Source organism: Aquarana catesbeiana, linkage group LG03 (genome assembly GCF_042186555.1).
Source record: "Aquarana catesbeiana isolate 2022-GZ linkage group LG03, ASM4218655v1, whole genome shotgun sequence".
In the NCBI taxonomy this organism is placed as follows: Eukaryota; Metazoa; Chordata; class Amphibia; order Anura; family Ranidae; genus Aquarana; species Aquarana catesbeiana.
Genome location: NC_133326.1, coordinates 113,554,204 through 113,565,088, shown reverse-complemented (window position 1 = coordinate 113,565,088; position 10,885 = coordinate 113,554,204). Strand labels below are relative to the sequence as shown.

General features: G+C 46.4%; 1 protein-coding gene across 1 annotated transcript in view; it reads right to left on the bottom strand.

Annotated features, from left to right (window-relative positions):
• Positions 1-291: 291 nt before the first annotated feature.
• MPI (mannose phosphate isomerase) overlaps positions 292-10,885 on the bottom strand; it is a 33,207-nt gene continuing 22,613 nt past the window's right edge. Inside the window, exons 6-8 of the mRNA XM_073619018.1 lie at positions 10,346-10,519; positions 2,339-2,547; positions 292-624 (exon numbers count right to left, since the gene is read on the bottom strand). Of these exons, the coding sequence (XP_073475119.1) occupies positions 412-624; positions 2,339-2,547; positions 10,346-10,519 (596 nt within the window). The 3' untranslated portion in view covers positions 292-411. The remainder of the gene's footprint in view (positions 625-2,338; positions 2,548-10,345; positions 10,520-10,885) is intronic.

The following is a 10,885-nucleotide window of genomic DNA, read 5'->3' as shown; positions in this document are numbered from 1 at the left end:
CTTACGGTGCAAAGTGGATTTGCCTTTCATAAATAACCCCAACTGTTCAAAATTAGATTAGTCCCTGCTGAACTGGCTGAATTTTGATCAGTGTATTGTCAGCTTTAGCCTGTGATATACCACAATTTACAGTAGAGATACATCAAAGGGCCACTTCTTTCTAGACTCACTATTATGTGCGTCTCCCATATACCCATAAGGATGAAAATTTCAACCAATCTCCCCAACTCAAGTCTACCTTTAGGCATATCAAGTGGTTATTAGTCAAAATAATATCTTGGTACACACAACTTATAAATCATCATAGTGTTCTATTTTTATTCATCTAGAAGACTTTACAGAACAACTGTTATAATACCCTTTGCTGAAACATACTAAAGGAGTGTAAGATATAACAAATCTGCTGTTTTCTCACAGTAGACAACAAGCCCTGAATAAGAGAAGAGAGTGGGATGGATCCACGTTGAGGGTTAAACTTTCATTAGCAGAGATGAACAGAACAGATCCCGGACAGAGATTTAAATTCTCATACGATCCTTGCCCAGAGGCTTGGCCCCGGACAACCAGCAGAATGCTTGCAGAGTCTAAGGCTTGCACATGGTACTGGGACACAGAAGACGGTACCTGCAAATAAAAAGTACATATTAAATATTCTGGATGTTAATTTATCTTGCATGTCAAACATATTAGAGCAATGTGGTATCATTCATTTTAATTATTATGCTAGGAAAGACTAATATATTTGTTAACACTAGTAAATGATTGTATATGCCTCTCATACTTACTGCTTTCCTGTTAATTTGTGAAAATTCTTATATACCCCATTATGGCAATCTTTTAACAAAGCATTTGAAAAGCTTTAAATGACTTTCTGAAGTCTTTATGAAAAAAAAAAAAAGTTCCAGCTTGTGGATATTAAAAAGAAACCTTTACCAAGAGAGACGTGGATTCTGCAATTGCTAGTTTCCTGGTTGTCATGTTTCTTCACTACTCTGTGTCCCTTACCTGGAACAAGCATAAACATAAAGGTGTCCGACTTTACAAATGTCAGGGCTGGGCTCAGCCCTTCCTTCTCTGAGCTGGCCGCTCAGCTTTCGGCTAATTGCCAGCTCCTATCTCTCCACAGTTACTCAGCTGTTGATGATATCCTGCTCGTCAGTCCTGCCTACTTAAGCCGTCCAGTCCAAAGGAGCTCTGCCTTCGCCTTGGTCTACATCACAGAAACATCTCCTGCGATCCTGGTCAAGACCTGCTTTGCTGACATCCATTCTGGCAACAGATCCTGCTTGCTGTTGCACTACATTGATCCCCGACTTCTGACTTGGCTGACTATCCGTTCCGGTTCCTGAACTCTGGCTATGTTTTGACTACATTTGTTCTTTTTACTTTTATTATTAAACAAGTGTGATTTAACTGTACTTCTGTCTCGGCCTGATTTCATGGTTTCTGATAACAAATATGCTTGTTTCAGGTCAGGAAGATTTTCAGAAAATCCCCATATGCGATTCTACATCTAATGAATAAAACATACTATAGCATAGCGCCTCCTGTTGGAAATAGTGAAGGTCTTCCCATTCCACATGCAGTTGGATTCACACGGGTGCAGATCACATGCTATGTCTGTGCAATGCAAATTCAGCTATACATACTGTATGGCTGAATTCGCATTGCATTCCCACCAAAATAGTGCAGGACCCTTTTTTTGGTCCGCACTGGAATCGGGTTGCATGGGTGTTCACACCCATGCGATCCGATTCCTGCACCATTTGACAGTTTGCACTGCGATATGCGAACCAATCTGGGGGTGTCATTAACTTTCTATTGACACACACTTGCATAGGGTAGTGTGAACTGCCTGCGATGTGGGAACCTGCACTGGAATCGCACTGGTTCCCGCACTAAACCTTATTGAATTGAGGTTACTAGCTTCTTCAGAAAGGAATTGACAATAGCAGCTCCTATTTTGGGGATATACTCTTTTCTTACTGCAAAAAATTGTCAAAACACATCTAAAATGCATCTGCATCAATTCCATTACAGGCTATGGAGCCAAAATTGCACTATAGAAGGACATGCAGCAAAAACAACCGAGTAAAAAATCACGCAGATGTGAACAGGCACTATAGAAAAAGGAAAGAGATGGGATTGTTCTTGTTGGGCGATGTCATATGACGGCAAAAAAAAAAAAAAAATCAGATGTAAAGGGGGGCATAATGTTTACCTTGAACTTCAAACGCTGCATACCAGGTGGCTGAGATTTATATAATCAGTGTTCCCATAATACACACCCATAAAGAAATACTTTAACCTATTTTTTAACATTTTAATTATGTCTGACCTCAATTTTGATGACAGTAAAATCAGGTACAGGTGGGTTGTAGAGGAGGGCGTGCGGGTCTCCACTGAAAGGTGTTGGAGTGAAGAGTTTGTTAGCGGCAGGAGCGGATATGTAGGTTAACATCTCACACAGCGTGTCCACATCTATAAACTTAGGGGTGAGTCCAGCACGGACTGTGTTGTCAGAACAAGCCATACACTCCACACAGTCTATAAAGGAGAAATAAGAAGACATACATATTACCACATGGCAGACAAAATAGATCATGGGTTTCATCGAACAATTACTTTTGTTCAAGAAATGACATTCTGAGAGGACTTGTGGTTCTTGGGGCAATATTCACGCAAATATCACACTGTATTTTTATAGCAGATAGTGTTTTTATATAAAAACTACTGAACCCTAATATTGTATTTAAATATTAGACACAATAAACCAGCCAAGTAAATAGAAATTTTATGTTAGGAAAAAATAAAATAAAATAAAAAACACCAAAATGTATTTTCTCCTTTCTTAAAAAAAGCAGTTGGTATAGATGGGGCAGCATATTTCGAATAATACTTTCACCTTGGTATCTCTAATGTGAGCAACTGGCATTCTTTTCATTTGTACAGGTTCACATGAACTCCGGTTTGGAAAAAAATACTCTTGCAGTGTGGACCCCCCAGCCAATGGAAGGGTTCAATGCTTGTTAAGTCTAGGTGGCACAGGAATAACGAGTGACACTTACCTGAAACCAGCCATGCATGGATCGAAATTTCAATCCATGTATTGGCAGACTGATTATACCCAAGTCGATGCGTTGATCGATTTGGGTACAACCAGCCTGTTGGATTTTTTTACATATAATAAAAGTGTACACTGCGCTAAATTGAAAAAATATATAGTGTGGAGCAGCTACTTACAAGGTGACAACAACCAAAGAAACATGTGAAAATAAAAAGTAGCACATAGATTGTGCCAAAAGTGTTCAATCAAGAAAACAACTGAAAAAAACAAATATCCACAAAAAATAAACATAACAGTGAAAAAACTTATAAGTCTTTCAATATAGGTGAATAAAGTCCTATCGGTGAATGGGGAACAAATAACATGGAATGTCCCACTGAAAACCATGCGTGGATACGGGGAGGCAGATGTTATAACACGGGTGAATCAACAAATCGTCCCCAAGTGGTATCTCACAATGACATGCGACTTGGTAAAGATGGTGTGTAAGAAACTCTTACCAGATGCGATGGACTCCCTTGTCAGCGACAGGGAGTCACTCGAGCAGGTTGCCTCTCAGGGCCAGTGAACGGACATCACAGCTCTGCGAACCTTCTGGGTCAAACTCTGCGCGGATCTCCCGGGGCCGCCAGGTGGGTCCTCCCAAAGGATGGCCGAGGTGCGGATCAAAGGGAACAGTGCGTCACGTACAAAAACTGGATTGAAGGCTGGTTAAATCTCTCAGTAGGTATGTGGAGAAAAAATAAACAAGCTCCACATAGTGTAGATGAGCAAAAATAGGATTTTTATTGCTAAAAACGCCAGATAACAATAAAATGTGATCACAGAGTATAAAATCAAAAATGGGCAACAAGAAGGATGCTGAAAGCGCCCGACGCGTTTCGATCAATGGATCGTCTACTCGGCCATCCTTTGGGAGGACCCACCTGGCGGGAGATCCGCGCAGAGTTTGACCCAGAAGGTTCGCAGAGCTGTGATGTGCGTTCACTGGCCCTGAGAGGCAACCTGCTGGAGTGACTCCCTGTCGCTGACAAGGGAGTCCATCGCATCTGGTAAGAGTTTCTTACACACCATCTTTACCAAGTCGCATGTCATTGTGAGATACCACTTGGGGACGATTTGTTGATTCACCCGTGTTATAACATCTGCCTCCCCGTATCCACGCATGGTTTTCAGTGGGACATTCCATATTTGTTCCCCATTCACCGATAGGACTTTATTCACCTATATTGAAAGACTTATAAGTTTTTTCACTGTTATGTTTATTTTTTGTGGATATTTGTTTTTTTCAGTTGTTTTCTTGATTGAACACTTTTGGCACAATCTATGCGCTACTTTTTATTTTCACAGGATTTTTTTACATGCCATTACTGCCAGCAGCTATAACTATAGCTCTCTCCGTAGTGTCAGTCAGTGGGCGGTATGCGGCGTCTGTCAGTGAGCGGTGTGTAACGTCAGTCAGTAAGCGGTGTGCGGCGTCAGTCAGTGAGCGGTGTGTAACGTCAATCGGTGAGCGGTGTGTAACGTCAATCGGTGAGCAGTGTGTAATGTCAGTCGGTGAGCGGTTTGTAACGTCAGTCGGTGAGCGGTGTGTAACGTCAGTCAGTGAGCGGTGTGTAACGTCAGTCAGTGAGCGGTGTGTAACGTCAATCAGTGAGCGGTGTGTAACGTCAGTCAGTGAGCGGTGTGTAACGTCAGTCAGTGAGCGGTGTGTAACGTCAATCAGTGAGCGGTGTGTAACGTCAATCAGTGAGCGGTGTGTAACGTCAATCAGTGAGCGGTGTGTAACGTCAATCAGTGAGCGGTGTGTAACGTCAATCAGTGAGCGGTGTGTAACGTCAGTCACCGATTGTGTAACGTCAGTCAGTGAGCGGTGTGTAACGTCAGTCACCGATTGTGTAACGTCAGTCAGTGAGCGGTGTGTAACGTCAGTCAGTGAGCGGTGTGTAACGTCAATCAGTGAGCGGTGTGTAACGTCAGTCAGCGGTGTGTAACGTCAATCAGTGAGCGGTGTGTAACGTCAATCAGTGAGCGGTGTGTAACGTCAGTCAGTGAGCGGTGTGTAACGTCAGTCAGTGAGCGGTGTGTAACGTCAGTCAGTGAGCGGTGTGTAACGTCAGTCAGTGAGCGGTGTGTAACGTCAGTCAGTGAGCGGTGTGTAACGTCAATCAGTGAGCGGTGTGTAACGTCAGTCAGTGAGCGGTGTGTAACGTCAATCAGTGAGCGGTGTGTAACGTCAGTCAGCAGTGTGTAACGTCAATCGGTGAGTGGTGTGTAACGTCAATCATTGAGCGGTGTGTAATGTCAATCAGTGAGCGGTGTGTAACGTCAATCAGTGAGCGGTGTGTAACGTCAATCAGTGAGCGGTGTGTAATGTCAGTCAGTGAGTGGTGTGTAACGTCAATCAGTGAGCGGTGTGTAACGTCAATCAGTGAGCGGTGTGTAACGTCAATCAGTGAACGGTGTGTAACGTCAGTCACCGATTGTGTAACGTCAGTCAGTGAGCGGTGTGTAACGTCAGTCAGTGAGCGGTGTGTAACGTCAATCAGTGAGCGGTGTGTAACGTCAATCAGTGAGCGGTGTGTAACGTCAGTCAGTGAGCGGTGTGTAACGTCAGTCGGTGAGCGGTGTGTAACGTCAGTCAGTGAGCGGTGTGTAACGTTAATCAGTGAACGGTGTGTAACGTCAGTCAGCGGTGTGTAACGTCAATCAGTGAGCGGTGTGCAACGTCAATCAGTGAACGGTGTGTAACGTCAGTCACCGATTGTGTAACGTCAGTCAGTGAGCGGTGTGTAACGTCAATCAGTGAGCGGTGTGTAACGTCAATCAGTGAGCGGTGTGTAAAGTCAATCAGTGAGCGGTGTGTAACGTCAGTCAGTGAGCGGTGTGTAACGTCAGTCAGTGAGCGGTGTGTAACGTCAATCAGTGAGCGGTGTGTAACGTCAGTCAGTGAGCGGTGTGTAACGTCAGTCAGTGAGTGGTGTGTAACGTCAATCAGTGAGCGGTGTGTAACGTCAGTCAGTGAGCGGTGTGTAACGTCAGTCAGTGAGCGGTGTGTAACGTTAATCAGTGAGCGGTGTGTAACGTCAGTCAGTGGTGTGTAACGTCAATTGGTGAGCGGTGTGTAACGTCAGTCAGTGAGCGGTGTGTAACGTCAGTCAGTGAGCGGTGTGTAACGTCAATCAGTGAGCGGTGTGTAACGCCAGTCAGCGGTGTGTAACGTCAATCAGTGAGCGGTGTGTAACGTCAATCAGTGAGCGGTGTGTAACGTCAGTCAGTGAGCGGTGTGTAACATTAATCAGTGAGCGGTGTGTAACGTCAGTCAGTGAGTGGTGTGTAACGTCAGTCAGTGAGCGGTGTGTAACGTCAGTCAGTGAGCGGTGTGTAACGTCAGTCAGTGGTGTGTAACGTCAATCGGTGAGCGGTGTGTAACGTCAGTCAGTGAGCGGTGTGTAACGTCAATCAGTGAGCGGTGTGTAACGTCAGTCAGTGAGTGGTGTGTAACGTCAATCAGTGAGCGGTGTGTAACGTCAGTCAGCGGTGTGTAACGTCAATCAGTGAGCGGTGTGTAACGTCAATCAGTGAGCGGTGTGTAACGTCAGTCAGTGAGCGGTGTGTAACGTCAATCAGTGAGCGGTGTGTAACGTCAGTCAGCGGTGTGTAACGTCAATCAGTGAGCGGTGTGTAACGTCAATCAGTGAGCGGTGTGTAACGTCAATCAGTGAGCGGTGTGTAACGTCAATCAGTGAGCGGTGTGTAACGTCAATCAGTGAGCGGTGTGTAACGTCAATCAGTGAGCGGTGTGTAACGTCAATCATTGAGCGGTGTGTAACGTCAGTCAGTGAGCAGTGTGTAACGTCAGTCAGTGAGCGGTGTGTAACGACAGTCAGTGAGCGGTGTGTAACGACAATCAGTGAGCGGTGTGTAACGTCAATCAGTGAGCGGTGTGTAACGTCAGTCAGTGAGCGGTGTGTAACGTCAATCAGTGAGCGGTGTGTAACGTCAGTCAGTGAGCGGTGTGTAACGTCAATCAGTGAGCGGTGTGTAACGTCAGTCAGTGAGCGGTGTGTAACGTCAGTCAGTGAGCGGTGTGTAACGTCAGTCAGTGAGCGGTGTGTAACGTCAGTCAGTGAGCAGTGTGTAACGTCAATCAGTGAGCGGTGTGTAACGTCAATCAGTGAGCGGTGTGTAATGACAATCAGTGAGCGGTGTGTAACGTCAATCAGTGAGCGGTGTGTAACGTCAATCAGTGAGCGGTGTGTAACGTCAGTCAGTGAGCGGTGTGTAACGTCAATCAGTGAGCGGCGTGTAAGGTCAATCAGTGAGCGGTGTGTAACGTCAGTCAGTGAGCGGTGTGTAACGACAGTCAGTGAGCGGTGTGTAACGACAATCAGTGAGCGGTGTGTAACGTCAATCAGTGAGCGGTGTGTAACGTCAGTCAGTGAGCGGTGTGTAACGTCAATCAGTGAGCGGTGTGTAACGTCAGTCAGTGAGCGGTGTGTAACGTCAATCAGTGAGCGGTGTGTAACGTCAGTCAGTGAGCGGTGTGTAACGTCAGTCAGTGAGCGGTGTGTAACGTCAGTCAGTGAGCGGTGTGTAACGTCAGTCAGTGAGCGGTGTGTAACGACAATCAGTGAGCGGTGTGTAACGTCAATCAGTGAGCGGTGTGTAACGTCAATCAGTGAGCGGTGTGTAACGTCAGTCAGTGAGCGGTGTGTAACGTCAATCAGTGAGCGGCGTGTAAGGTCAATCAGTGAGCGGTGTGTAACGTCAATCAGTGAGCGGTGTGTAACGTCAATCAGTGAGCGGTGTGTAACGTCAGTCAGTGAGCGGTGTGTAACGTCAGTCAGTGAGCGGTGTGTAACGTCAATCAGTGAGCGGTGTGTAACGTCAGTCAGTGAGCGGTGTGTAACGTTAGTCAGTGAGCGGTGTGTAACGTCAGTCAGTGAGCGGTGTGTAACGTCAGTCAGTGAGCGGTGTGTAACGTCAATCATTGAGCGGTGTGTAACGTCAGTCAGTGAGCGGTGTGTAACGTCAGTCAGTGAGCGGTGTGTAACGTCAGTCAGTGAGCGGTGTGTAACGTCAGTCAGTGAGCGGTGTGTAACGTCAGTCAGTGAGCGGTGTGTAACGTCAGTCAGTGAGCGGTGTGTAACGTCAGTCAGTGAGCGGTGTGTAACGTCAATCAGTGAGCGGTGTGTAACGTCAATCAGTGAGCGGTGTGTAACGTCAGTCAGTGAGCGGTGTGTAACGTCAGTCAGTGAGCGGTGTGTAACGTCAGTCAGTGAGCGGTGTGTAACGTCAGTCAGTGAGCGGTGTGTAACGTCAGTCAGTGAGCGGTGTGTAACGTCAGTCAGTGAGCGGTGTGTAACGTCAATCAGTGAGCGGTGTGTAACGTCAATCAGTGAGCGGTGTGTAACGTCAGTCAGTGAGCGGTGTGTAACGTCAGTCAGTGAGCGGTGTGTAACGTCAGTCAGTGAGCGGTGTGTAACGTCAATCAGTGAGCGGTGTGTAACGTCAATCAGTGAGCGGTGTGTAACGTCAGTCAGTGAGCGGTGTGTAACGTCAGTCAGTGAGCGGTGTGTAACGTCAATCATTGAGCGGTGTGTAACGTCAGTCAGTGAGCGGTGTGTAACGTCAGTCAGTGAGCGGTGTGTAACGACAGTCAGTGAGCGGTGTGTAACGTCAGTCAGTGAGCGGTGTGTAACGACAGTCAGTGAGCGGTGTGTAACGTCAGTCAGTGAGCGGTGTGTAACGTCAATCAGTGAGCGGTGTGTAACGTCAATCAGTGAGCGGTGTGTAACGTCAGTCAGTGAGCGGTGTGTAACGTCAGTCAGTGAGCGGTGTGTAACGTCAATCATTGAGCGGTGTGTAACGTCAGTCAGTGAGCGGTGTGTAACGTCAGTCAGTGAGCGGTGTGTAACGTCAGTCAGTGAGCGGTGTGTAACGTCAATCAGTGAGCGGTGTGTAACGTCAATCATTGAGCGGTGTGTAACGTCAGTCGGTGAGCGGTGTGTAACGTCAGTCAGTGAGCGGTGTGTAACGTCAGTCAGTGAGCGGTGTGTAACGTCAGTCAGTGAGCGGTGTGTAACGTCAGTCAGTGAGCGGTGTGTAACGTCAGTCAGTGAGCGGTGTGTAACGTCAATCAGTGAGCGGTGTGTAACGTCAGTCAGTGAGCGGTGTGTAACGTCAATCAGTGAGCGGTGTGTAACGTCAGTCAGTGAGCGGTGTGTAACGTCAATCAGTGAGCGGTGTGTAACGTCAGTCAGTGAGCGGTGTGTAACGTCAGTCAGTGAGCGGTGTGTAACGTCAATCAGTGAGCGGTGTGTAACGTCAGTCAGTGAGCGGTGTGTAACGTCAGTCAGTGAGCGGTGTGTAACGTCAGTCGGTGAGCGGTGTGTAACGTCAGTCGGTGAGCGGTGTGTAACGTCAGTCGGTGAGCGGTGTGTAACGTCAGTCGGTGAGCGGTGTGTAACGTCAGTCAGTGAGCGGTGTGTAACGTCAGTCGGTGAGCGGTGTGTAACGTCAATCGGTAAGTAGTGTGTAACATCAATCGGTAAGTGGTGTGTGACGTCAATCAGTGAGTGGTATGCGGCGTCAGTCAGCGAGAAGGAGCGTCTCCCCCTCTGCCACTTATTGCTCCACTGAAGATGAAAGACTTGCAAGGTCTCTCTCTCTGCTCCTTCATCTTTAGCTGCTGGATCAGCCATAGCAGCCACCTGTACAGCATGGAAGGGATGGCCACACCTCCAATCCCACCCACCACCTCTGGTTGCTGGGGAGAGGCTGGGGGAGGAGAATTGCATATGAACTCTGAGGAGAGCACAGCAGACAGCAGACTTGTATCTTCCTTTCCTCTGTGGAGGTAAGTGAGGGCAATCAAGGAAGGATGCTGGGCGGGTTCCCGACCCACAGAATATCAGAGGAGGTTACATGCTAGAATAAAGCACACCAGACTGACACTGCAATTAAAAACAAGGCTTAAAGGCTAAGTTTTTCTAAATTCCAGCTCCCCCTATGTACCAATATATCATTAATGTACTTCTTTGGCAAAAATAAAACACTATCTTATCATATACCGGTAGTTTAAAATTCATGTTTAAAAATACATATCCATTACTTCTGCCTTGCTTCTTATACTGACTTTAGGTCATGACACAGGAAGGAGATGACCAGCTGAAAGTAGATGACACTAATGAGATCAGCTGATCAACTCCTTCCTGTGTCATGACCTAAAGTTGGTATACTAAATGTATGTGTATCCTCATGCAAGCTACTCACCCCCCTCCAGATATGCATGGGGTTCATTGGCTCCGAGATACATGGCTTCACCTGGCTGCAGAGTTACCACGTTGAGAAAATAGATGGCAAAACAGCCAATATCTCCTGGAAACTGCGAGTTTAGTGTCAAGAGCAGATCTCCAATACAAGAAGACACATCACTTCCACTCTGAACTGGAAAAAAAACAATTGCATAAGAAACAGGTTTTCTAATTAATGTGACTCAATTTAATTCCTGGGGGGCGTCTTAATGTTGTTTTTTTAGATATAGACATCAGCATGAGATGGATGCTGCAAGCTGTCACAGCCGGGTGCCCAAAGTTGAGATGCCAGGGACAGAGCGGCTGGGCTGAGCACATCACTGGATCCTGGGACAGGTGAGTGGCTGTTTATTAAAAGTCAGCAGCTACAGTTTTTGCAGCTGCTGACTTTTAATAAACACAAAATTGACTGGAACTCCTCTTTAATAACATTCATTTACAATATGGCTTGTGTAGCAAATGTATATGCTATATATTTTTATATTTGCTATTTTTTCCC